At 50.4% G+C, this 27,039-nt stretch overlaps 3 protein-coding genes across 4 annotated transcripts in view; 1 reads left to right on the top strand and 2 right to left on the bottom strand.

Annotated features, from left to right (window-relative positions):
- The first annotated feature begins 895 nt into the window (after nt 1-895).
- Tmem86a (transmembrane protein 86A) lies at nt 896-4,956 on the top strand. Its single transcript, XM_028860278.2, has 3 exons — nt 896-1,015; nt 3,022-3,286; nt 3,600-4,956. Exons 1-3 carry the CDS (start codon nt 995-997, stop codon nt 4,034-4,036), a joined length of 723 nt encoding a protein of 240 aa, XP_028716111.1. The 5' UTR covers nt 896-994; the 3' UTR covers nt 4,037-4,956.
- Nucleotides 4,957-7,385: 2,429 nt separating this feature from the next.
- On the bottom strand, nt 7,386-24,344 carry Igsf22 (immunoglobulin superfamily member 22). The gene is given in 26 exon segments (XM_037209426.1): nt 7,386-7,613; nt 7,615-7,770; nt 8,604-8,735; nt 8,737-8,845; nt 9,782-9,955; nt 10,110-10,132; nt 10,682-10,892; nt 10,895-10,975; nt 11,746-11,860; nt 12,042-12,139; nt 12,142-12,236; nt 12,897-12,953; nt 12,955-13,147; nt 13,510-13,528; nt 14,418-14,581; nt 14,584-14,650; nt 14,801-14,823; nt 15,127-15,328; nt 15,330-15,372; nt 15,374-15,417; nt 16,243-16,257; nt 16,393-16,604; nt 18,148-18,239; nt 18,450-18,492; nt 22,397-22,516; nt 24,089-24,344. Coding segments are annotated over 26 exon segments (2,913 nt in total). The 3' UTR covers nt 7,386-7,444.
- An 830-nt stretch (nt 24,345-25,174) lies between these two features.
- Ptpn5 (protein tyrosine phosphatase non-receptor type 5) overlaps nt 25,175-27,039 on the bottom strand; it is a 63,010-nt gene continuing 61,145 nt past the window's right edge. For both annotated transcript variants that reach the window (XM_028860265.2, XM_028860264.2), the window contains 3 exons: nt 26,866-27,026; nt 26,659-26,772; nt 25,175-26,333 (listed from right to left, as the gene is read on the bottom strand). In XM_028860265.2, the coding sequence (XP_028716098.1) occupies nt 26,240-26,333; nt 26,659-26,772; nt 26,866-27,026 (369 nt within the window). In that variant the 3' untranslated portion in view covers nt 25,175-26,239. The remainder of the gene's footprint in view (nt 26,334-26,658; nt 26,773-26,865; nt 27,027-27,039) is intronic.

Here is a 27,039-nt window from a genome sequence, read left to right as displayed (position 1 = left end):
CTAGCACACAGTGCATTCGACTCCCTGCCAGTCCATCCAGTTTTGAACACATACTTCTAAACACGCTCCAGCCCACCAGTATTATAACCATTTACATTGGACTTCTGGCAGTCAGCTAACATTCCTTTGGTTCCTTAATCACGCTTGGGTTTGCTTACCATTCCTGCTTTGCTCTGGTCTGTGTGTCACTGTTCCAGATGTGAGGGGTGTGTGACTAAGGCAATCTAGTACCTGTAATTTGTTTACCTGTGGCGGTCATGGGGTCCACACACAGGTTGGTGCTTGCTTTCATCCTCGGCTTTCAGTAGTACGGTGAAGGATGATAGTCAAGCCCCAGTTCCCGTCCATAGCTCTATTTGTTCAGTGCACAAGTGTCCACGCGCGCTTAATGCAACTACGATTCTGTATAGTTTATGTACACTGTGTGGAAGGTTGAGTGTCTGCTGACCCTTCCATGCTTCCATGTCTACTGGGACGTGTGGCTACACTGTTAAAGCCGTGTCTCATTGGACTTGCGTTCGCCTAGACTGCATGTTTAAAGGCTGACAAGAATCTGTCTTTGCTTTTTCTGTTCGAGAATTAAGAGATGCGTCTCGTGGTGCTCCCGGGGCAGCGGATGTGCTTGTCTCCTAGCCAGACTGGCTCCTCAGCCATGGGGGTCCTGGTCACGTTCAGGGATGCTTGGCACAACTCCCGAAAGGGCGTGGCCTTGAGGCCCCGCCCGCGCCCGGGGTGGGAGGACCTCCTTTTCAGCTCAGAAACAGTGGGAGCCTGGCCGGCGCCGCCAGCCGGACTCCGCCCATCCGAGGCTCCGGCCCGCTCATTGGCTGGATCCGAGGTGACGTCGTGAGGTTCACAGACAGTACTCCGAGCGCCCGGCGCGCGGGAGGTATTGTACTTCTTCCCCGGCTTTGTTCCTTCGTCTGCTCACCTGGCCCTAGGTGCGTCCTGGCCGTGCAACCCGGAGCGGGTGCCAGCAGCCGCCGCCGCCGCCATGGTGTCCCCGGTCACTGTGGTGAGTGCGCGAGCGCGCGAGCCGCGGCCGGAGCCCCTCCCGGGCCTGGGACGAGGTAGCGGCAAGCCGGGCCGCCGTGGGAGCCGAGGAAGCTGGTACCCCTCCGGGGGAAGCGGCGGCTGTCACGGTTCCTTGCTCCCCACTCACGCAGCACCCCTCCTCCGCGCGCCCCCAGTCTGCCCGCAGGAGGGAGGAAAACATTGTGCACGTGACTCGGAAGCGTGACTTTGTTGATCCATGTGTGTCTGGAGCGGGTCTGCGGGTCTTGGCCTGGGAGTGGACGCAGCAGGCCTCAGGGTTCTGTGTGCAGGGACCTCAGAGAAGCGTTCGAGAGTGTGTGTGGGGTGGGGTGGGATGGGGGGGCAGACCTCTTGGGAATCCTGCTCCAAGTTGGTTTCCTCGTCATCTTGGCGGCGGCGCAGGAGGCGATGTCTCAGTCGAAGCAGCGCTGTTAAGGCGCTAGGTGACAGTGGACCGCTCTCTATTGGCTTGACCTCCTTTTTCAGACTGTCAACTCTAACCTTTGGCTTGTCTCCCCACCCTTATCAGGCTGACTTCTCCGTCATGATTTCACCACCTACTGCCTGTTTCTTCTAGAAAATATGGGCCTGGGGGATGAGGGGAGAGCAAAGTTGATGTTTCGGAGGGCTGGCAGGTGGAGCTGGTCATCCCCTCGGGTCTCCTCCCTTGACCTAGCCCTCACCCTGACTATCCTTGATAAGGGAGTTTCCATGGGGAGGGAGTGTCAACTCTGCTCTCTTCTCTCACCTCTGGCAGAGCGAGAGCAGGCTTATCTCTGGACCCACTATATGTCTCTTCTCTACCCTTCCCAAGGGGCATCAGGTACCTGGTAGCCTGGGAATCTGAGTGTGTCCTCAGAGTCCTCTGTGGAACAGCTTCCTCACCCAGCCAGAGCACTTTAGGTGGAGTTTGGGGTCTATAGGGGACCCTAACTGCTCCAATTCACCCTCAGAAACTGTGAACTAGCAACCCAAGAGAAGGAGCTTCAGGAGACCGAAGAACATCTGCAGACTCTCCTCCCCCATCTCGGACTGTGCCTGCAGTGGCCTTGAGTAAAACCTTTCTTTAGCTGCCCTCCCCTTAATCCAGCTGAGACCCAGTCAGCTGGGCCAACTTCCCCCTCTCAGTTCCCCATCTCCTCCCAGCCTGTCTGCTGGCTCCAGATCAGAAGCTGGGACAAGAAGCCCTCCCCACCCCCCTTCCTGTCTCTGGTGCCTCAAGTTGCTCTTGTTCTCTGGGAAAAGAAATGACCAACACCCCCTTTCCCCAGCCCTGGAAATCTTTGGTGTTTTAAGCACTGTTTATTGCTCCCAACACAAATCTGTTTCTCTTCCCAGCATCCCTAGCACCTCTCTTTGTCCTTGATGCTACCTTTAGTCTAACACAGGTAGAGCAGGAGCTGAGGGTCAGGCTGGGCAGAACAGAAAGCCTGTGGGGTGGAGGTGCCGCCACTTTCTACATTCCTGGCACTCACCTGGTGTGTTGCTGGGGCTCTAAAGCTGGGATCATGAGTTGGTCAGTCAGTGTGTTTCTGTGGTTTTCCTCTGACATTACTCCAGTTCCAGACAGCTGGGAGCTGACGCTGACAGGGAGAGGTGCTACGGGATCCCTCGAGGAGGGGGAAGGGAGGAAGCTAGAAGGGACCAGCACTAAGTTGCAGAAGGGAATATCCCAATATTTACTGTTGGTCCAGTGAATGACTATTCTGGCCTAGTCCCAGGGCCAAGAGTGGATGAGAGTGACAGGACAGTGGGACCCTTGCCTGTCCTGGTAAATTGAGCCTCCGGGTGATAATGGCTTTGTTCACATCCTGCTGGCTGGTTGGAGCCAGACAGGCTAGGTTTCTCTGTCAGTCCTCCTTGTCCTGAGTGGTAGAGGGCTAGTGTATGCACTGTAGCCTTGGGGAAAGGTACTGGGTTTTCCATACCACCATGGGCTTCTGTGCCCCCAACCTCTGAGTGCTGCCCTTATCCTGTCTCTTCCAGGTGAAGAGTGAAGGACCCAAACTGGTACCCTTCTTTAAGGCCACCTGTGTGTATTTTGTGCTCTGGCTGCCCTCGTCCAGCCCATCGTGGGTCAGTGCCCTTATCAAGTGCCTGCCCATCTTCTGCCTCTGGCTTTTCCTTCTGGCCCATGGCTTCAGGTTCCTGCTGGCCCATCCCAGTGCCTCCCTCATCTTTGTGGGGCTCGTCTTCTCTGCTGTGGGTGATGCCTTCCTCATCTGGCAGGACCACGGCTACTTTGAGCATGGTCAGTAGTTATAGGAGTTGCCTGGGAGGGTGCCTGGGACTGGAGAAAAGAGGGTCCTGGGGTTGGGATAGGGGAAGGCTTTGGAAGAAGGGACAGGGAGTCGGAGGGTTTCTGAGGCTGGGGACTTTGGTCTTCTCTTGGAGGAGGACCAGTTCTCTAAGGGAGAGGGTGAGTTTAAAACTATAGATCTTCCCAGCCCTCCTAGTCCCAGAGCAAAAGCTGCTGGGTTATCCCCAGTCCCGTTCTCTTGCACACAAGTACTCATTAGTCACCAAGCCTGCCTTTAGCATTCTTTGTCCCCTCTCACTTCCAGGTCTCCTGATGTTTGCTGTGACACACATACTGTATGCCTCGGCCTTTGGCATGCGGCCACTGGCTCTCCGGACAGGTCTGGTGATTGGAGTGCTGTCAGGCCTGTGCTATGCTCTACTCTACCCAGGGCTGTCAGGTGCCTTCACCTACTTGGTAGGGGTCTATGTGGCCCTTATCAGCTTCATGGGCTGGAGAGCTATGGCAGGGTTGCGGCTGGTTGGGGCAGCCTGGCGATGGACGGAGCTGGCGGCCGGCAGTGGTGCACTGCTCTTCATCATCTCAGACCTGACCATCGCTGTCAACAAGTTCTGCTTTCCTGTGCCCTACTCTCGGGCGCTCATCATGTCCACATACTATGCCGCTCAGATGCTCATTGCCCTGTCGGCTGTCGAGAGCCGAGAGCCGGTGGAAGACTATAGACTGAGCAAGGCCAACTGAAGGGACTGGGGTCTGCTCACCTTTCTCCTGGGGCTGGGGCCCAGGCTTTGGGAGTGTGCAGGAGCTGGATCACCAGGCACCTCCTGGGAAAGTGGCAGGCTTGAAGGGGTCAGCGGGAGGAGCTCCCAGGAAAACTGAGAGCTCAAAGAGGCAGCCTCACATCCCTCGCCTAAGTCAGAGTAGACCTGTCCGCGTCCCAGCAGGACTGTCAAAGCCCTCCTGGAAGACGATGGTGCTTTTTGACGCCTCTTTTTTTTTTTTTTTTTTTTTGGCTAGATGGAAGAGTGTGACTATCTCTTATGCCCAGGACCAATGGCAATGCCAGGCTCATCTTTTCCCACCTTTTCTCTCCCAAGATGACCCAGGACCAGGGCTTGAAGCTCCTTCCCCAGGCTCCCCGTTGGGAAGATTGGTTGAAGGTAGTCTTGTTTTCCGTTGTCTAGCCTTGTTACTTCCACAATCTCAGTCTTCAAGTGGTGAATGTCCGTCTGCCTATGAGAAGTAATAGAGGGAACTTCCTTGGTTTGGAAGCTTCAGGGGGCCAAGGTTTCAGGTTGGTCCCATTTCACAGGCCAGCCCAGAGCTCAGGCCTCATACTGTCACCTTCAGACTATCCCCAGGGCTAGGGTGAACCATGCCAAAGGAAGGGGCTGGTCTCCAGCTACATGTCTTTGTCTTGCTGTCTGTAAAAGACTTAAAGGGATGGGCCTCAGAGAGCTCCTGGAGGGGGGGGGTGCTTAACCTGGCTCCGAGCTGGGGGCCCTTCCCTGGCAATGCTTTTTTCCTGCCCCGGGAGTGAGTTCTGAACGACACTTTGGGGTCTTAAGACCTGAGGCACAGTCAATGCAAGGGGAGTAAGGATGGGGTAACTCCACCCTCTACTGCCCATGTGAAAAAAATAAAATAGAATAAAAACCCAAGGGTCATTGGCTTCCTAACTTGTCTGCCTGTGTGGCACGTGCCTGTCCTGGACCCGGAGTGGAGGCATGGTGCCAGGAGCCCTGGTTGTCCTCACAGCCTGGGTCACAGTTGTCTTGGCTCAGGCCTCTTGGCACCTAGCTGGCTCCCTGGCTGTGCTGACACTTCAGTGGGTCTCCCTTCCCTGGTCACTGTGTGTGTGTGTGTATGTGGGGGGGTTATAGTTCAAGAGGGTGGGGTGGGTGGGTAGTGACTTGCCATTGTCTGCGTTTGTCCTGGGCGTAGGTCCCTGTGTATCGGTGCTTAGCAGTCTTGGTAACCCTTCATGCAGTTGCCGCATTACCCTCCCCTGTCCCCAGCCCAGACCTGCTGCTTCTCTAAGTGGTGCAGACTTCTATTCTAGCCTTTCCTCCTTGGACTCTGGGTTTAGTTGAGCAGCCTGGAGGAGTGGAATTAGATGAGCTGATTCTTACTTTAGACCTGAAACCTCAGCAGACTATTGTCTGCCTTACTCCAGCGGCATTGGGATTTTAACAGGCAGTGCCTAGTCCTGGAGTAGAAAGGGTCAGTGGTGAATATGCCACTGATATTTCTGCTGTACCTTTGCGGGGAATGTAATATAGGAGATTCAAACCTCATGGGTGTTGAATGAATCGACGACTTTCCAAACTTTGTTTTTGGTGCTGGGGATCAAACCCAAGATATTTCGCATGCTAAAATCACGCTCTACCACTGAGTTGTGTAATGCTATGAGCTGTTAAGCTAGACCCAAACTAAAGTTTTTACAGACACCTCTCATGGGGATAGAGAGCAAAGAAATATGGGGGTGGGGGGACATGGAGAGCAGGACGCAGGGCTCCATCATTTCAAGTCTCTAATTTAAAATCCTTCAAGGCAGTATTCTACTGTAAAACATGTTTAAAACTAGTAAACTACACAAGCAGTTCTGTCCTGCTTTGGCTGGATACTAAGGGAGTAGGATCCTGATCCATTTAAACTCTAGAATGCTGAACACAGACCCCTATGATGTGAAGAAATGGAAGGGAGCAAGATGGGAAGGAGGAAGTTAGCAGAATTTGTCCTTCTTGCTGAGGGGAGGGTGAGAGTGAGTGTGGGGATGGAGAAGGAAGGGAAGCCCCAAGGGGACTTCATGTGCTTGGGTTGGCTGTGTCCATCCCCAGGGTTCCTATTGCACTCCACTCTCAGGAGCAGGGAAGGTGAACTCCGTGAGTTCCACACCTTCACCTCACACTTACAGTGACGCACATCCTGGAAGGCAGACTGGCCGAAAAGCCCCACATCACCGCAGCTGACGCTGATGCCTCCAGCTCGCATGAGGTCCTCCACCTTCCGAAGATTCTCAGTGATGGATGCTAGGCTTGACCTGTCATCTTTGAAAGGTCAAAGCAAATATTTATTAGTGCTCATGAAAGATCTGAAATTGCTGGATTTAGAGTCGCTACATAGGAACTGAGAACTGGTCCCTGAGTCTCCCAAGCTGGATTAGCTGGGTGTGGGATCAAAAGCTGCCATCTAGTCATACTTGGTATTTTCCAGGAATTGTGTTAGGTGCTTCCTCATCACCCAGTAGGTTAGCAAACCAGAGAGGTGGCTAGACAGTGGTGGCACCAGGGCTCGGTTCCATGTTCCCAAAACCAATGAGAGTGACTGTCAGGGATATCTGGTAGTGGAGTGGAAGCTGGATCCCCCACCTCCATCACCGTGCCCTCCTGGCTTAGTTCTGACACAGTTCAGCAGAGCTGTTCTGGAAGCATGATCTTCTTAGGGCCAGACACTTAGTTGAACACTTAGGAGACAGAGCAGTGGGACACCATCTCTCTCCCTAAAGAAAGTCATCTCTAACTGGCCGAATAAAGATCTGTAGCTATGGAGACCACAACCATGGAGGGGCATCACCGCAGAGAATTTGAGGGAGTGATAGAGCGTGAAGCTGAGGAGATAGGAAATGGGGTGCCTGGCCTGCTAAGATATAAACATGAAGATTGGGAGAAGCTGGGAGGAACCTGAACAACAAAGCATGGCAGGTTGGCTTCACAATGGAGGGGCCACACTGCTAGCCATGTAGCCATGAAGACAGTAGATTGGGTGACAAGGAGTAAAGTATCGCCTCAGACATGTTCATCACAAGCCAAAGCAAGCAGGCATATGTGAGAGGAGCAGTCTGCTTTACACTTCCCAGTGTTTGGGCCTCTCTTCTGCCCTTACCCTAGACCAGTGATTTTCAACATCAATGCATATCAAAGCCACTCGAGAAAATTTGCAAACATACAGATTTCTTCCAGAACCCTGCTGGATAAATTGTGGTGGGCCAGTCTGGGCCAGTATCTTTTTAAAAGGTGGGTCTCAGTCCAGCCGTATATGCTGTCACAGTTTAGCAAGGGATTATGAATTCTCCATATCTGTAGAGGCCAGGAACATTATATAAGACATTGATAAGATGGGAGAATATTTGTATCACTTGAAAGCAGATCAAATGAAAGACAGCTCTAGCCAATTGAAGAGAGTGATGAATGGATTGGGCCCCTGCCCTTCGACAAGATGGATGTGTCCTCCCTGCAGGCCATGCCTGGTGGTGGTCTCACCATAGACAGTGACCACACAGCTGCTATGGTCCTTGCCTAGCTCATTCTTCAGTGCAGTATTCACGACTGTCCTTCAGTGTGCAGGTGGGGATGACCAGGGTACACACAGTGCTGCTGGAGTTATGCCAGAACTTGGAATTGGCAGTGATGTTGACATCACCATGAGCCATGGGTTCCCAAGGAGGTGCCAGTGATGGTGTAGTCCTGGCCACAGATCACAGTGGATCAGAAAGAGGAGTGCATAGTGCCTGTCCTGCTGATACAATTTCAGCATGGTGCTCAGGTCCTCCTCCCTCCCTCCCTCCCTCCCTCTCTCCCTCCTCCCTCCCTGCCTCCCTCCCTGCCTCCCTCTCTCCCTCCCTCCTTCTCTTCCTTGAGAGAGTCTCACTATACAGCCTGACCTGGAGCTTTTGTAGACCAGGCTGTCCTCAATCTCACAGAAATCCACCTGCCTCTGTCTCCCAAGTGCTGGGACTAAAGGTGTGTGCTATCGCATATACACAGTTCTTAAGGACTTTTGTACACTCTCAATGCCCCTCCCCACTCCAGGATTTGACTAGCTGAAGCAGTCTCACGGGTTTTTATGCTTTCCTAGACTGGGGGGAATCTAGATGCCTTCGCCATACCTACTTCTTGGATCCTGGTGTTCTCAGCTCTTTCCCTGGCATGGAACTCTTCCTCCAGACTTCCCCTATGTCAAGTCAGCGTTTAGGTTGTCCTCTTTGCCCCATTGAACCCTCATTTCCGGCTTCCTGATGTTATCTCTATCTCTTCAGACTTTACCACTGTTTTCCAGAGTTCCAGCCACCCTTTACCGTCCCTCTCTCTAGCAGGCTTCAAATTGGCTCTGTAATCTTCTCTCCCTCACTATTATCTGGGCCCCCAAGGGCACCTTCCCATCTCCGTATCAGTCACATCACTGAAAGCACCCACCAGATAACATCTCTGCTGAGTTTCTCAAAGGGCTCTAAGTGATAACCGATCTCTTGGCTCTCTGACCTTAACACTACCCTTTAGTGACCCTATGCCCTCTTCAAGATCAGGGCTTCCCGAGCAGGCCCCCAGTCCTGTATTCACTCTGGTCCTTATTGACAAGCCAGGTATCCTTGGAGTGCAGTGGGTCGCTGTCAGCCATTTCATTTTGAACCACCAGTCTGAAGTAGCATTTCCTGCCTGGTCACCATGCACTTGTTGCTGAAGACACGCTTGGCTGCAGTGAACCAGCCGGTGACATAGTGGTCATCACCGTCTTCCTGGACATCAGCATTGTGGTTCCAGGTCAGAGGCACTCACGTGTGGGCACACGGCCATAGGTTTGCAGGAGGTCTGGAGAAATCTGGAAGAATTGGAAGTTTGTTAGCTACCCTGGGGACAGAAGTTGGGCCTTCACCCTAGCCTCCCCACCCACCTGCCCAGCCTGTTGGAAGATGGAACCACACACTTTCCTTCTGTGAGTGGTAGGCAGCAGATGTCCTGCAGTCAGAAAAACCTGTTTGTGAAGTATCATCTTGCCATTTAATAGCTTGTGACCTTTGGCAAGTCACATGTCTTTTATGATACCCATTGCCTCATTATAGACTAACAATGGCTGCTTATTTTACAGGATTAAGGGATAAGGTGGCCACCATGTAGTTAATAACCACGTAGTTAATAGTCAATAAAGGTTCATCTTTTTCTATTTCTGCGCTGTTCAGACCTCAGCAGTCACCCCCAGTTTCCAGTAGATTCCTCTGCACTGGTAGCTCCTGCCCTTCACCCCTTCTCCGCTTCTTTCCTTGCAGATTGTACTCTGTTTATGCTTCATATCTCATCAGATATGACCAGCCACAGACTCTGAAGCAAGGGCTGTGCCCTGCGTCAATGTCTCCTGGGCTCCAGGACTCTGAGATAAAAGGGTCAAGCCAAACCAAACCAAACCAAAACCAAAAAACCTCTCTACCAGTCAAAGGCTGATGAAGCCTTGGTTTGTGGTGTCAAAGTAGGCCTCCCTGCCCACTCGCCGGCAAAGGTTGTGTCTTAGGTTGGTAAGGAGCCGTGGGGAGTTACGTTTGGTGGAGTGCGCAAGGATAGCTACAGAAGGCCTCTGCTACCACCTGCCCCTGCCCCAAGCACACGGGGAGTGTGCGATGATACCTCCCAGAGGCTGCTGCCCACTGCCTCCTGCACGTACCATATGCATGTGGTGATATGTAAGGAGCACAGCCCCCCGGGCCTCTTACTGTACCTACCACTGGCATGTAGACACCATAGTGTGCGCCTCCACACTCATTCTGGAGCAAGGTCCGACACACTCCTTAGTCGGAACACTTGGTGCTGCTAACGAGGAACTGGGGATAGTTTTTGACCTTGGTGGTGGTTTTCCAGCCCTTGATAGTAATGCTGTCTTTCTGCCAGGTCACTGCAGGTAGTGGTAAGTCCTGGGTGGTAATTGGAGACAGCATAGTCAGTCACCGGGAGAGTATTTGGAAGAAGGCTCTTCTCGTTATCAAATAGTCTCCTAGGCTCCAGGGACCTGGTGAGTGGCAGAACTAGCCTCAGACAATAGTGCTTACAACACCCAGCTTGTTGCAGGGGGCTGTATGGGGAGCAGAGTCAGGGACAACCCAGAGAAGGCTGCATAGGCGCGAGGGCCGTCCCAGCACCCACCACTGTCTGGCTCTAGCTAGGTGCTGAGGTCAAACCTGGGGACAGCTGGGGCGGAAGGGCATGGATTGCTCTTCAGCTTTAAGCCTCCCCTCCAGAGCCTTTCCCAGCCCCTTTAGTGGCTGCGGTACAGGCCATACAAAGATGTCTGGCTGTCCTGGAACACTGGGAAACATTTACATTTTCATCTGTGTCTCCCAACAAGTAAGATCTTGGAAGGCAGGTCCTGCATCTTAATTTGTTTCTATTTTCCTTACGCCTCCAAGGACACACAGAGATACTAATTCGGCACAGTGTTTGTTTCATATTTTTTTCAAGCAAGGGATCCCAGAGATTATCCTTGGCTTTGTCCAGGCATAAGAAGTATGGATGGGTTTTTCTTGATCAGAACATCGCCACATCTTTCTCTGTGGGATGAAGCCTCAGGGGAAAGGTTTGGAACTGGGATGTTGGCCCTGGACCTATAGTTCTGTGTGCTCACCTGATAGTGGTGTCGCGTGGGCCCTCATCTAGCTCCACAGGGTCTCCAACCCCAGCCTCACTGATGTCTCGGATATGGAAGAAGTATTTCTGCTTCTTGGTGAGGATCCCTGCTGTGTAGCAGATATCAGAGATGGGGTCGCCAATATACTTGCTCTACTGTTTGCTGCCTTCAGTTCTCATCTCAAGGATGTAGCTGGATGGTGGGTCCCTTCTACAGGCTCACACCAGCCAAGGGAGATGCTTGAGTTGTAGGAATCAGACATACTTTGGCCCTGTACCAGGCCTGGAGTTTCTAGGGTAGCACAGATATCCAGTTGATCTCCAAATTCATCCATCCCAAACCCATGCCTAGTTCTCACATTCAGTATGCCTGAATCCTAGTGTTCACTACTTCTACAGTGGCTCCCACAGCGACCATTCTTAATATATAACTTTAATTACTCAACAATGTGCCAGTTTATTAAAATTTTTTTTTCAAGACAGGTTTTCTCTGTGTAGTTTTGGTGCCTGTCCTGGATCTCGCTCTATAGCCCAGGCTGGCCTTGAACTCACAGAGATCCACCTGCCTCTGCCTCCTGAGTGCTGGGATTAAAGGTGTGCACCACCACTGCCTGGCGTGCCAATTTATTTTATCAACTCAGTAGTTTCAGTATTCTCAAAATTCAATACACTCTATACATTCAACTCTCCTACATTCAAAATCCAGCTTTAATTTAGCCATTTCCACCACATCCACTTACAAGCAGCATTCCCACCTCACATCCTCAACTCAAGGCCTCCTAAGCATCCATCCACTATCCTCACTCAATCTCAACACACTTACTCACTTCCCCAACAAGAGACAGCAAAGCTTGATAAAAACTCTGCTCACCCCGCCTTCTCACTGTCCCAGATGCTCAATTTTTATTTGCTGACTTTCTCTTGAGTGTGAATACTGCTCCTCTATGAATCTGGCAATTGCCAGAGAGTGAGACTGTAGCCCTTCCTGTCAGACTTTTCCCAGTGAGGACATCCTCTCTTAAAGGGGCTTGTTTCACTAATGTGTTGGACTTGGCCTCATACCAACAGGATCCTTGGCTACCACTGAACTGATTGGCATGCTGGGATGTCCTAGGGTGGCCTTATACACAGCTATAACTGGGAATTTACATTCTGTGTCCTCCATCCAGAATATACTCTGTACCTGAGGTGGGAAGATGAGGGGTCATGAGGCTAGGGGCATCTATGAGATAAGAGACCACAGAGTGGGACGCTACAGAAGAGGAGATAATGGGATGTTGAAACTCTTCAAGGAGCATGAGGAGGGAGTATGCTTACTTGCAAGACTTTCTTTGTCCCACCCGCTCCTGACTTAGAACCTCTGTTCCAAGCACCTCACCCTGGATGGGGTCCTTGTTGACTGGCATCCACAGATTATTGCCTTTCTTTCTCCACTTGACAAAGTAGCCAAGCACTGCCCTGCCCCATCCTGGGCAGGGATATTCTATGTGATGGTCACCAATTCCCTGGTCACATCAGCCACTTGAGGCTGAGAGGCAAGGCCAGGGGGTTCTGTAGGTAACACAGAGAGAGAAAAAGTAAAGAAGGGGAGCATGTAGATATTTCCCTAACCCATGTTGACTTCTGTCCCTCTTTAAAACACCTTAAACCTATGATTGTTAATGCTGGTTAAACATTAAAGGGTCAATGTGTGGAAACCCACCACCACCAATAGTGTCTGGGTCTTAATTCAAAATTTCCTAATTGGATTTTCTTGGGGGTAGAGGGAGGCATGAGCATTTACTAAAGCCCGAATGGTTTTATGTGTAAGATGTGGCAGTACAAGTCCTCCAACTCCTGCGACTCTGGTGCCACAGTCCTCAGTCTCGACACACTGACACCTGAAATCATTTGGGAGGGGTGCAGCTGGTAATTAATTGAGAGTCATAATTAAAATACTGGTACTGCCAAGAGTTTTCTTTGGAAAAGTGAAAGTGGTTTCAAGCTTATCCCTAAGTTGGTGTCATGCACCCCGCTTCCAAAATGATCTCTGGAGTGAAGAAAGAAGTGGAACTGATTCTTGTAATGACATTTGCTTTTCATCTGCAACCAGAATGCCAGAACAGTTAGTGGGTGAGCCTGTGGTATTCCCTGCAGATCAGCATACCTCAGTGGCCAAAGGCCCCCATCATGACCACTAGGTGCACCCATTAACATGAAGCAATCTCTCAACTATTGGATTTGCTGCAAAGACTTTCTCAGTCTCAGTTGGGTTATTGCCACCCTCTGAACAGAATACAGAGTGTGTAAGTTTTCTCCTCTTTTGCTTGGGTGGTGAAGTTGGCCACTTTGTCATCCATCTCTCTTGTCTTAATCCAGTACTTCTACTATGAACTGTTTTACAGGTGGGCCTTCCATTTCCTGTGCACACAGTTAACCAAGAGCTCCAGGAACTGCACTTGGCCTTGGCGAGGCTTCGGACAGTCTAGAGACAGACAACAGCTTCACAAATGGGGCTTTGGAACAAAGGGACAGAAGGGCATCTCACTGACCAGAGATCTGGCTAGCCTGGGGCATAGCTCGACTCTGAATTTTCTGGATCCTCCCTTATCCTGTGTCCAGCACTCCTAAGATATGCCTAGGGAGTTTGCTCCTTGCCTCTCTGAACCTCCTGCCTACCTGGAAATCGGTGCTCTGTAGCCCCTGGCAACCCCTGTTTAGCTGCCATTCACACCACAACCCTCTCCCAGACAAGTTTTCTCCCTTTCCTGAGGCTCCAGAATACCCCTGCTTTCTAGTGTTACTGTCGTCTTGGGTTACAGTTACTTATCTGTCTACTAGTTTTACCTGTTTGGGTATACTGCATCTGTGTGTCCCCAACACCAAGAACACAGGGGTGGTAAACTGAATGAAAATGCAAACCTTCCCATGACCTAGTTTTGTGGCATGATGGTGTGTGTGGATATTGAAGGTCACAAGGCCAGCTCCTCATCACGTTCAAACCAATCTAAAATTCCCTTCCTACCCCAACTCCAGTTTTCTATTCTCATTTTATCCCAACCCTCTGCCCTCCCATCTCATTGTGTTACTTCCCACCTCAGTGCTCTTTGCGATCAGCCTAACCTCTGCTCCTCAGTCCCATCTCCCTTTCACCTCATCTCCTTACCTCCAACCTCATCATTGTTTAGTCCACAGCAACACTCACGTGACCACTGGAAGATGTGTTATGTGCTGTGCAGTTGGCTGTGCATTTGAGAAGCATTAGAAATAGATGCTAGGGTAAAGCTCTACCCTTCTCCTGTGGGAAACTGAGGCTTAGAGAGGTCTACTTGACCAAGGCCGCTTAAGAAATTAGGCAGGTTGGGTGGTGGTGGTGCACACCTTTAATCCCGGCACTTGGGAGGCAGAGGCAGGTGGATCTCTGTGAGTTCAAGACCAGCCTGGTCTACAGATCGAGATCCAGGACAGGCACCAAAACTACACAGAGAAGCCTGTCTCGAAAAAAAACAAACAACAACAATGACAACAAAAAACAAACAAACAGCAATAGCAAAAAAAAAAAAAAAAAAAAAAAAGAAAAAAAAAAAAAAAAAAAAAAAAAAGAAAAATAAAAAAAAAAAAAGAAATTAGGCAGTCAGCTTCTGGTCACAAAGCCAGTATTCTAATTCTACTCCTAGTCAAAACTCAAACAATGTCTAGGGCCTCCTTCCTAGTCACCCACTCTGATTACTGGCCAGCTGGTGCTCTCAGACAACCCGCATATTGAGGTGCACACCAGGAGCAGTTGCTGTGTGACTGTCATTCTTGAGCTTGAGCAGGACCAAACTGATGTCTTTATGTACACAATTGGAGATGGTGTACTGGTCTTCTCTGTGCTCCACGGACACATGCTCCTTCTTGGTCACCTACATAACATCTTATATCAGGTCACTTTGAGCAATAGCCTTGCTTGTAAGCTGTGTAGCGTGCTTTCATGGTCACAGGGAAGCTAGTGTTTCCAGATGGATGAGTCAATAGAAGGAGATCTACAGGGCAAGGCATCAGGGGATGGGGAGGAACTGGTGGCAATGGGGTGGGGGCTATGAGCATATGGGCTGGCCCAGCATCTTTGAACCTTTCTATTTTCAGAGGGCCTTACACGCAACGGATACTTGAGCTTATCTGGGGGTGAACAGATGTGGATTCATATTTCCACAGAGAATGTCACACAGCTAAAAGCTAGCAATTTTTTGGTCCATGATTATCCAGCTGAGAATATGACCCCAGGGTGTGTTAACTTCAGGTTAGTGACTATTATAATTTCATTTTCACACTTGTCTCCCCTACTAGAAGATCGTTCTCTTTTCAGTACCCATCACAGAGCCTTGCCAAGAACAGATAGATGGATGGATGGATGGATGGATGGATGGATGGATGGACACATGGGGGCTGCCGTGACATGAATTCCACCCCTCCAGCTCTCACTGAACCACTCATAGTGATATGAGTGATCTGACATGTGATATGAGCCTCTGTACGAAGCTCCTGCTTGGGCAGAGAACTTGCCACTGTTGCCGAGTCTGGCATCTTCGATCTTAAGTGTCTAGGTCAGACCAACCTCATGGCCTGAGATCTCCTACTTGTCACCCCTCTTCAGCTCATTCCTGTTGAACTTCCACACAAAATCAAGTCTCTTTCTCGGTGTGGCGGGTCTCCATCACCACTGTCTGTCATTGTCACCATCTCTAGTTTCACTTCTTCCGTGAACTTCAGTGGCTCATTTGCAGCAGAGAGCAGGGAGGTGGAGAATGCAGATGCAGGGGTCACTGACCTCCTGTGGCCCACGGCTGGGGAAGCACCTTCCTTGCCTTCCACTTACTAACCTCCGTCTGCTCTGGAGTCTCATCTTGTGCTAGTCACACGGTCTCTCCTCTAGGAATATTAACAGCATTAAGAAACTTATGTAGTATGAGAGATCTGATGGGCATTATTGTAGATAATTTTCACACATTGATTATTCTAATTCTCATCTAGGTAAGGTTCTATTATGATTTTTCCATTTCACACAGAGAGAACTAGGGCAAAGAAATAAGACAACTTGTTGTATGTAAATCACACATCCATAAGTAGCAGAAGCTGGGACATGGACCCCAGTAGTCTAACTCCAGAGTCTGTCCTCTTAACCACTATGCCACACTGTCCCATGACACTGTTTCATAATTTTTAAGGAATATCTACACCTTATAGCTCATGTTTCCTTTTTATACTAACACCCATCTCCATGTAGTCCTTTCATGAATAGACCACAGTCCTCTCTCCAATATGGCCATAGACCTTTCAAGGCCATTCTTCACCCTGACAGGCCTTTTGGGCCTAGATGCTTACTTTCATATGCCTACTTTCCAGCATGGTGAACTGTGCACTTATCTTAGTCACTTTTCTATGGCTTATAAAAGGAAGTACTTATTTGGGACTACAGTTTCAGAGGGTTAGCTGCCATAAGTATCTTGGCAGGAAGCATGGCACTAGAGCAGTAGCTGAACCCTCACGTCTTGAGACATAACTACAAGGCAGAGAGAGCTTACTGGAGATGACATGGACTTCTGAAACTCCAGTCTGTCACCAGTGACACACCTCTTCCAATAAGACCACACCTCCTAATCCTTCCCAAACAGTTCTGCTAACTTGGGACCAAGTATTCAAATATATGGGCCTATGGGTGCAGGGGGGGGGGCATTCTCATTCTCAAGCTAGCACAGCACTCATCCAGTTGTCTCCCACAGTCAGGCTGTAGACACTGGCATTGCTCATGTTTATGTTGGTAATAACCAGCATGTACTTGGTGCCCACCTTCCTCACATGCTCCTTTCCCAGGGAATGCTGGATCCTGAAAAGCTCAGTGTCCTGCTTCATAGAACAGTGGGGAAGGCAATGAAAGGGTTTAGGAAGAGACCTCTGAGCTCCTCATTCCCCAGAGTCAGCATGATTGACTCTGGAGAGTGCATGCTCATCTCTCTAAACATACCCAGATCCATAAATCTCTCTAGCTTTATCATCCAGCTTGGTGAGACCCAAAGTCTTCCCATAAGACCCACATTCTTTTTTAAAATTAATTTATTTTACATCCAACTGCAGTTTTCCCTCCCTCCTCTTCTATTCCCTCCCCCTGCTCTCCTCCCCCTCAATCTACTCCTCTTCTGTTTCTGTTCAGAAAACAGGCCTCCCATGGGGTATCAGCAAACCAAGTTGCCGTAAGTCTAAGCACTTTCCCTTGTATTTAGGCTGGGCAAGGCAATCCAATATGAGGAATAGGTTCCCAAGAGCCAACCAAAGCATTAGGGACAGCCCCTGCTCCCATTGTTAGGAGTCCCACAAATAGACCAAGCTACACAACTATCACATATATGTAGAGGAAGGTCCACATTCTTAATGTGTATGAACCCATTAGATACTTTTTCCTAGGAGCAGGATTTCAGTGACCTTCAGAGTTATTTACTTCAGGCTAGATTCTGTTTGAAGGTGGGTAGACTAAGTCATGGAAAGAGGAAAGTGACCGTTTCACATCAAAATGGAAATGGTAGAATAACTAGAAACAAAGTCTAGGAACCAGCCTCTTTCAATGTTCTCAGAAGATGTCCTCTTGGTTGGCTAGAAGAGAGGACCTGGCTTATAGCTAATGAGAGGGTCTGAGAAGGCAGAAGTTGCAGCAGCCATGGTGGAGCCAGGGTGGTACCTGGCTAGGTGCTCCCCACCTTAACCCCTATCATTTCAGTGTTGGGGTCCTTCAGCTCCACAACCATGGTGGTGTCAACTTTGATCTCTATGTCTTCTGGTGCCTTTAAAATCCTAATGACCTGAGAGATTGTTTCAACAAAGTGCAAGGATCAGAGGCATTTGTCTAGGCTGTGCCCACCATCCTGGAGGCAACCCCTTAAGATCCACACTCATTCGGTAACACCCCATGCCTCACCAAGTTCATTGATCAACTGGAAGATAGAAGAGTAGGATTGTAGGAGATGAGGAAGGAACTGCCAATCACAGAATAGTCATTATGTGCCTGGGCTGACATTCTCTATAATTATATGGTCAGTGCTTAGCAAGAGTTTGCTGAATGAGCAAATAAATGACAACTGAAAACAAATACAAGAGAGAAATATAATTTTTGCTGATGTAGAAACTGAAACTTGGAGAGATACCTAAGACAGTAGAACCCAGATCTGTCTGAATCCACATGCGTGCAACTGGGGGTGGTGGTGAAATGAGTAAAGGTAGGAGGGTGACAGGTTCTCTCTCTGCATTTCTGGTAGACAACCTGCCTTTGAGTGTGTGTGTGTGTGTGTGTGTGTGTGTGTGTGTGTGTGTGTGCGTGTGTGTAGGGCAGGGGAAAAGTCCAGGTCTGAGGCCCAAGCCCCTGCTCTCTGCTGGGTACTGACCTCCCTCACCCCTACTTCCACTTTCCTCTATGCCTTTGCGCTTTTTGAGCAGCTCTCCCTAGTCAGGGAAAACTTAACTCCGTATAGACCTTTGCAAAGTCCTTCTTGGGTACCTCAGCCAAAATCCCCAGCATCCTTCTCTTCTGTCACCCTCTGCTTCTTTTTCTTTTTTTTTTTTGGGGGGGGGTGTCAGTGAGTCCTAGATTGTTAGAGGGGGACTAAGATTGTTACTCACTGTCTCCCTCTGCACCAACCTTGAGATACCCCTCTACACTCTGTGGGCTCTTGAACTCAGGACTCTGACAAAGCCTTTGAGAGGCTTCAGCTGAATGGGGAGGAAACTGCATCCTGGGCAGGGAACTCCTTCCCCCTAACCTTCCATCTTCTTCCACAGATTCTTGATCTAATTTTTCTTGGCCTGAGGACAGAAAGAGGGCACAGTCAGACAGTCAGATTCCTAGGTTCCTAGGAGAAAAAGCCAGGAGGAGGAGACAGGCTCGCCCTCTGTTACCAGCAGGGATGGTGTAATGGCATCTGTGTACTCATTGCTTGCAACACACCTGTTCTTGTCTGAATCAGCTGAGGTCAGCTGCTCCAGATGGATCAGAGTCAGACCATTGTGTGTGTGTGGCGGGTGGGGGGGGGCGGCGCAAGAGATTTTCTATGAGATGGGAAAAGAGTTTTTAGAGGAGAGGAAAGGGAGCTTGAGTGTTGAGGTTATGTGTGAAAAACTGGGCAAGCAGCATGGATATGGGCATCGACTGCCCAATTCTATAGCAACATTGTCAGCTTCTCCATCAGACCTTCCCTTGGCTATGAGCTTCTAAAGGGCATGGATCTCCTGAGTTGGAATTTATATTCCGTTTTCCTGCAGTGGGAAATTTAATGCAATTTCATTTAATGCAGTTTATTTGTTCACCTCAGGCACTAGCCTGGACTCTTGAGGGAACAGGAGTGAATAAAAGCCGTCCTGGTTCTTGTTTGCATCATGTTCACAGTGAGATGGGCTTTCAGAGAGCTTGCTGAATGACTGGCCATGTGTGAGGGGTACCCTGGAGGAAACTCGGGGACAGCTTGTGTGTGGGCAGAAGATCCAAAGACCAGGCTTTGGGAAGAGAAACCAACTTCTTTTGAGGGAGGGAGGCAGAACTTTGCCTTTCACAGTGGGAAGTGGGGAAGGACCTTAGCCATTATAGTGTCTCCCAGTGACCCATCTCTGCTTTACATCAGCCTCTGGAAGCCAGAAATTGCAGCCAGGCAGCACTTTTCTGGAAGTGATCCTTAAGGATGATTGGTCCCTGATAAGGCTCTTCTGGAGGGTCCAGGACCTCCGGGCCTCACCCCTAACCCTATGTCCCCCAGCATGGTCTCACTGCATCCATTATGGTCCCTCTTTGCTGTCCTCACTATGTAGCTATCTGCTTCCTGAGTCCCCAGTTTGATCAGCTACTCCTTCGGCCTTCCCCTGCTGGCGTAACCCTGCCTTCTGGCTTGGCCTGAGTTGTCGCCTTGCCCTGCAGATAATTTTGGGCCCCTGCTTGCTTTAGCAACACCTCAGTCCCCAAGGCCTTTTCCATCCTGTGGTGTCCCTTCTCCCACCACTGTTTTGGGGTTGCATGGTGGCTGAGGCCTGTAGTCTGCCCTGGCAGGGGGTCAGGAGGGGTGCGTGATGGGTGGGAGGTGTCTAGGCCTCCACCTCCTCGGCGTCCAGCCTCATCTTTAGCATGTGTTGTGTTCCTTGTAGATTTTGTCATAGAAGTTCTTAGCTATTTCCCCCTACCCCTCTTCAGGACATGGTGAGTTTGAGGTTTTCCTGCACCAGGGCTCCCTGAACACTGCTTTATTCCCTATGGTGGAAATGTGCCATGTTTTACTTCACAGCCTGTAGGTTGGAAGAACTGTCTAGTCCTTGCCTCCTCCTGGAGAGCTAGGGTCCAGCCTGGAGCAGGGAGGAATACTATACTTTGCTTGCATATTGGGGGACACCATGGAAGAGGCTGGAAAAAAAAGAGGACTAGGGGAGACACAGGGAGAGGCATACTCTCAGGAGAGATGATGGGATGAGGTTTCTCATGAACTCAGGGACACTTCCCCAGGCAGGGTGCTGGAATTCCAGGTCTGGTGGAGAACAACACTGTGCTGGACGACTTCCTTGTCACTACTTCCTGTGGGCCAAGCGAGAGGTCTGGAAAGGCTCTAGGTGGGAGTTCAATGAGGGATTGAGGGTCACATTTGCTTGCGTGGGTGGAGCCTGGAAAGCAAGGGCGTTGAGGGACAGAGAGAACAGGAAACCATCTGTGGCTGGAGTTGATCGTTATCAAATTCTGCCAAATTTCAGCCACTAGGGGGAGCTAACACCTCTCCACCACTCCAGTGGTCAAGGAACTTTGTAGGGCCACCTTGAATCTTATACAGATGTATAAAAGGAGACTTCCCTTTTAGGAGATCTGTCTGTCTGTCTAACCTGTCTATCTGTCTATCTGTTCATCTCTAATCTATCTAATCTGTCTATCTATCTATTTATCCATCTATCTATCATTCTATCTGTCTATCATCTATCTATCTATCTAGTCTGTCTATCATCTATCTATCTATCTATCTATCTATCTATCTATCTATCTATCTATCTTCTCTTGAGCTTCTCTCCTGGGAGTTCTGGTCCCCTAATATAAGGTACTTGGGCCTGCTTCTCCCAAGGGGGAGGGCTGTAGCTTAGCTGAACTCTGTCCTAAATTTTCTCAGCTAGTCTGTGGGTTCAGCATTAGTTTTCTTGGAAGTAGTGATTCCTGGGTGAGGAACAGGATACACTGCCAATCCAGAGGGGCTGTCTGTGGATTTCATTTGAACCGAAAGAGCACATCCCACTTTATCCCCTTCTTGTTTTGTTTTCTTGTGATGATGGGAAGTGAACCCAGGGCCTTGTATCTGCTAGGCCAGTGCTCTATCCTATCACTGTGGTATAACTACAGAAGATCCTTATGGCTGATGAGTTATCAATGAATAATAATTGCTCTGCTTTACAAGCCCTTCCTCTGTGCCCTGGGTGGTGGGAGGCACATATCAGAGGTGATTGTGCTAATCCTCAGGGCAGCCAGTGAAGTAGGTGCTTTTGCTATCTGCACTCCGGCTGAGATGGAAAACATTTGGTTAAGAAGCTCTCACGGCTTGATTTTAAATAGCAACTAGAGGTCTAAACAGGCGGTGTGGAGGCTGTACTTTGCCTGCAGATGTCTTTTTTTTTTTGACCTCCACGATGTGTAAACAAAGTAGCCGTCCATGAAAAAGGAAAGATGTCATGTGTGAATTTTGATTGCTAGTTAGTGGGAGGTGAACCACATCTCTCTCTTTAGAAGGGTGTCCTCTCAAGCGTCCCCCCACTTTACCCTCACATTCGTGTTTCCCCATTCCCTGCCTGAACTCTGCTGGTCACTCCTGTCAACCCTGGCTGCACACCAGAATCCCTGAGGAGCTTAAAAAACATTCCCGATTTAATGGTCTGGGAGAAACTCGGGCTTGGCTAGCTTTTCCAGCCCCACCCCTCTGTCGAGATGACTCTAATTCACAGCTAGGACTGAGAATCATGACTGTAAACCATTTTGCATTTTTTTGGTCTAGACTGTAGACCTTGAGTCCTGGCTGCTTTACTTCAAGGCTCTGCCTCACTGGCCAGAGTAGTATGTTGTTTATCTCATGACCTTGTACACAGATGACTTAGTGAGACTCTGTCCTTCTGGGACCTTGAAGGCAGTTATAATGGCTGTGGGGAAAGGTATTCAATACCTTGGCCTCCAGGTGTCTTTTAACAGCTTCCACCAGAGACTCAGCTGAAACCGCCTGTCCTGCTCTGAGACCCCTTCTCACCTTTCCATCGCTGTTGCTGTCTCCTTCAAGTCCGGCCCCCAAGGATTCAGAGCCTGATTGCTAAGGGCATTTGTTTATGTGCTTGTCTTACCTCTGCCTGTGGCCAGGTCTCCCATTTCTTAAGTGGACCAGGATTAGCATTGCTCAATGTAGATAAAGTATCTACCTTCCTACTAGAGTGACATTCATGCAACCCATTTGCCCCTGGCTCTGAATGTCTTAATCAGTTCAAGAGTTTATCAGCCTTTTACATACATCTGCGGGATTGTGTTTTTTCCTAATCTCTTTTCCCAGAGATCTGGCCATCTAGCTCAAGCCTTGGATTAGAAACACAGGTTGGGAGGAGGTTGCTGCTGGTATTGGGGTCTCCTGAAGGGCCAACTCATGGCAAAGACTGAGGCCACCCACGGGTAGGTACAGAAGAAGAAAGGCTTTCCTGACCTCCCTTCATACCCCCTCACCCATTGCACTGCCTCCCACCATCTTGGTTGTCTGAGAGGTCTACACGTGGGTGGTGGAGCTGGAGAACACCACGGACACATATTCCTGTGCCGTCTGCTGGTGGTAAGTGGTCGTGGCCACTCACCTGTGTAGACCACAGAGGGGGTGAGGCCACTGAAGATAAGAGGGTAGGAGGGATATTCAGAGGTGGTGCGTGGGCTGTGTCTGTAGACACAAGAGGTGGGAATGTGCAGCCGAGGAGAGCAGTCCGGCAATGGACCTTTACTCTCTGGCCTCTCTTTTCTTTACACCCCATTTTATTTTCCCTGAATGGTTACAAGCACTAGCGGGCCTGTTCCTTCACCCAGCAACACAAACAATCCCAGGTTCCTGGAGAGGGAGGATCTGGGGCTTAAACCTACTCAGATAGCTGAGTAGGGCTCACAGGGAGCTAGGATACCTGTTGAGAGGTGCATGGGAGAGGAAGACAGTGTTGGGCGTTTCATCAGGAGGAAATGAAGTCAGGCCAAAGGAGGGATTTCTGACTATGCTATTCTGAGGTAGGCCTTTCAAGGAAGCTGGTTAGCATTTTTTTCTCGGTCCTAGGGACTTGCAGTGTTTGGAATGGTGAGACAGGTGACTGTGTTTCCTTCCACAGCTCTGTTTTCATTTGTCACAGGACAAAGGCAGAGGCTTAGCTTTTATTTCTTATACTTTTTTAAAACCAGTAGTTTAATATATTAACAACTTCAGATGCCATAAACATTTTCTTCCCACCTTCTAGCTCTCCAGATGCAATCTGGGGTTCCCACTGAAGCCCTTCCACTCAGACATGGATAGGGGTATGCGGCCTTCGCATTGTACACGTTAGGTGGCCTGCCATACACAGTTCTGCCCCTGCTTTTTCTCTGTGCCTTGGAGGTCTCCGTATACCAGTTTACAAGGCATTTTCTTGTTCTTGACGACGGCACCAGTGTTTCAGGTGAATGGACGCACCTGCCTCTTAGTTAACCTGCGTGGTGGTTTTTAAGAACCTATTTTGCATATGAAGAAACGTGTCTGATTCAAGTGACCTATCCAAATTGTCGCTGAGAACAGAATCTGAGCTTCTTGCTCCTCCAGCCCTGCCTAGTCCAGTGTTCTTCAGAGAATTCAAAGCCTTCTTCTGAGCAGGTGGTCTGAGACTAACTCCTGATTTTTTTTTTTTTTTTTTTTTTTTTTGGTTTTTCGAGACAGGGTTTCTCTGTGTAGCTTTGCACCTTTCCTGGAACTCACTTGGTAGCCCAGGCTGGCCTGATTTCTACCTTGTACCTCTTTGCTTCTGTCTCTGGGTTCTGAGAGCATTCCGTATTCTGCCTTTCTCCATCTCCCCCTCTGGCTCAGGAAGTACTAGTTTATGTCTCTTTCCGGAGGAAATGGCAGGAAGCCTCCCCTTCTTTACTAATCTGAGCCTTCCAATCCTTGAATGCTGTGCCTGTGGCTTGGAGTCCCTGGCCAAGCAGGCTGGTCAGTCTCCTTTTTTCCAACAGCGGGCATTGACTGTCACTAGTCCTTAGATGCTACACCCGTCATTGGGGGACCCCTTTCTTTTTTTGGGGGAACCCCTTTCTTAGGCTCTTATTTCAACTTGGTGGCACAAAGCTTAGCCATGGGAGTTGGAGGAGGGAAGCAAGCTGGATTCTGTCCTGTGGACGGAATGCTGGGGACTAGACCTGAGGGAAGCTGAGGTGGCAGGTCAGGAGTCCATTTCCTGTGCCTTATGGTAGAGGTGCTGTTTCTTACTGGTGCAGAGCGGGGCTTCTCTGAGCTGAGGGGGCCAGGGTTGCTGTCCATGCTCGGGTACATGAGCACATACAGCCCGACAGGGTTGGGGGTGAAGCCGAAGGCTTTTGTCTTCTCAGGACTGGACGAGGTACGTTGGGTGAGTCCTGTGGCTGTGCCACCCTGCACAAATCCTGGGAATACCATTTGCCCTGCATTGTGTGGCCTTATGGGGTAGGAGAATGACATTAGCTCTTCTCCTTCCTATTTCTCAGTCCAGTCTCTGAAATCTGGGTAGAAGGGCCCATCCTCTGAAAGGGAGATCTCTGTGAGCTGGCAGCCCTGCCTCGGACCCGTTGGACCAGTCCACTGACCTCCTGTTGGCTCTGTGGGGCCCAGTAACAGTGGCAACCCAGTAGTTTCCCTTGGAAGGCCTGGACTGAGAGTAGCCCCTCCCAAAGGGCCCCAGGGAACTAGATTCTAAGCCATCTGGGACACTTCTGCTCTGTTCTTCTCCCCTGGCCCCAAGATGAAGCTGTCAGCCACTGATGGTAAAAATGGAGGTCACCCCAGGGCAGGCTGCTGGCCAGCCAACAGGGTCTTCAAAGATTCAACCATGGAGGGGATGGCACAGACAATAGGAAAAGATAAAGGTGTCTGAAGCTCAGATGGGGGTCCCAGAGAACAGAAGTATACTATCCAATCAGAGAGGGAATGCCCCCTTGCCCCACCCTTGGCCTCCCTGGAGCAGCTCTCTAGCTGGTGGCCCACTAGCCGCTTTGCCTTCCATCTGTGAGGTTCCCTGTGGTACAGTGTAGTTCTGTGGGCTGGGGCTGAAGGCTGGATTGCAATCCTCAGGTATTAATAGACTTTGTCTTTTCAAATCCGGCTTCACATATATTCCCAATCTCCACAAGGGGCGCCAGTGAGCAAGAGGGCCAACTGTATGCGCACGGACAGAGGAGAGGCACAAAACCCTGGGTTGCAAGGAGGCTGGGGATGGAAGGAACCGGCAATGACAGACCCAGGAGACTTAGTTTTGCTCCAAATGCTCTCTTTATTGCTCTAATCAATGACCACGAGCGAGTTATAAAAAGACACCAAATGTCTCTGTTTGCCGTGGAATAAATATTTAAAGTCAGCAATAAAAACACGTGGCTCCCAGATAACACATGTTGCCAAAGAGTCATGCACGCCCCTGCTCATGGGCTCTCAACACGTACATGGACACAGGGAACACACACAGAGCAACACGCAGCGAGACTTTTGGGCTTCCCCGTGGTGACACAGAAAGATGTCTTACAGGTCTGGAGTTGAGTCCCCATCCTACTCTTGGAGGCCCCTCAGGGCCCGGCTCTTTGGGGTTCCCCACCTGCATCTGTCCTCTTCCTCTCCGGTGCCTCACAGGCTGGCCATTGCCTCCTGAGAGTATCAAACACTCAGAAGGCGTCTAGAATAATGCCCACCCTTGCCCAGGAACATTCTTCTTTAGCTGGGATCTCTCTGTTAACCACCACGTGCTCCCCTGCCTGCTCTCTGGATCCTGTTCCTGCTGTCCACATCCTGGTGGCAAAATGCAATCTGCCTTTTCAGAGGAGCTAGTGGGGATAGAGGCAGGTACCTCTGCCTTGGGGGCTGGGGGAGGGGCTGAGTGAGGGTCTAGAGCTCAGTTCAGTGTTCCTTTCCTGCCTGAGGGGACACAGTGTCTGGTACAGAGAGCAGAGATGGATGGACAGACAGAGCACGTAGTGGTAGAACACTTGGGGTGTGGCATGGAAACATTTTGGACCAAGTAGCAGTGGAACCATGGTTAAAACTGAGGCCCCAGGTCTGTACGGTGTGGGTCAGGCCCAGGGGCCCCAGGCCTGGCCTGGCAATTCCTCCCCTGCCCTCCCCAACTCTGCAGTATGTACAGTGGAAGAGCTAGGCTGGAGGTAGGGACCAGGCCAGGACAACAGAGCGGGAGCAGACTGAAGAGAAGGAAGGGTGAGGGGAAGGGACAGGGAGCAGGCCCAGGGCCCAAGGCCAGATCTTGGGTTGTTGGGGTGAAGGCCCAGACTCAGGCTGGGCAGTGCCCAGAGGAGCTCAGAGGAAGAGCGTGGTCACTCTGAGGACTGGTGGGACAGCTGCTTCTCATAGAGGCTCATGACGTGGTGCACGAACTGGTACTGTTCGCATGTCTGGATCATGCCACCCCTGGCCAGTAGAGATGCAGTGAGCTGCGGGAGGGATCCTCAAACGCTAGGGGCACCAGCATTCTGTAGCTCAGAGACAGCAACTCTTCCCAGCCATTGCCCTCTGCCCCTTCATTTCAGGGACACACCCTTGTTCTCAGCCCCTGTCCTTTCCGCCAGCTGCTTGTCTTCTGTCTTCCTCCAGAGAGCTGCCTGGATTCTGCTCTCTCCCATTTATTTCTTTCTGCTCCCCATCTACCTTACAGACTATGTCTGGTTGATCCACTGTCCCTCGATTCATGCACACATCACACTGCCACCCTCCCCTCCCCTGACCAGGGGCTGACCTGTCCTGGCGGAGCTGGCATGTGGTCTTTAGGATGTCCACGATGCCCTCCCGTCGCAGCTGCTGGCAGCAGATGCTGGTGGCAATGAAGCAGCCAGTCCTCCCAATCCCTGCACTGAGGGCCGGTCGAGAGGATAGATGGGGTGAGGCGCACAGTAGCCCAGGGATGGGGGTGGCCCCACCCCAGCGGGTGGACAGGAAAACCCACCTGCAGTGAACGATGATTGGGGAACAGTGGGGCCCCTCTTGTTGGGCTGCCTCCTCCACCTCCCGTACCAGGTGCAGGAGTGGGGGTGCCCTGTCCGGGGTCTTCTGGTCAGGCCAGGATGTGAACCAGTAATGCTTCAAGCCTCGCTCTTCAGTCCCTCTCTGCCCAGGAGAG

This window comes from Peromyscus leucopus, chromosome 1, assembly GCF_004664715.2.
Source record: "Peromyscus leucopus breed LL Stock chromosome 1, UCI_PerLeu_2.1, whole genome shotgun sequence".
NCBI lineage: Eukaryota > Metazoa > Chordata > Mammalia > Rodentia > Cricetidae > Peromyscus > Peromyscus leucopus.
Note: the sequence above shows the minus strand (reverse complement) of the source record. Positions and strands in the feature narration are given on the sequence as shown.

Excerpts from the sequence above, each read along its gene's own strand:
- Tmem86a (XM_028860278.2), top strand. The coding sequence starts at position 995 with ATGGTGTCCCCGGTCACTGTG. Across the intron at positions 1,016-3,021 it reads TGGTGTCCCCGGTCACTGTG|GTGAAGAGTGAAGGACCCAA; the intron begins GTGAGTGCGCGA and ends TGTCTCTTCCAG. Across the intron at positions 3,287-3,599 it reads CCACGGCTACTTTGAGCATG|GTCTCCTGATGTTTGCTGTG; the intron begins GTCAGTAGTTAT and ends TCTCACTTCCAG.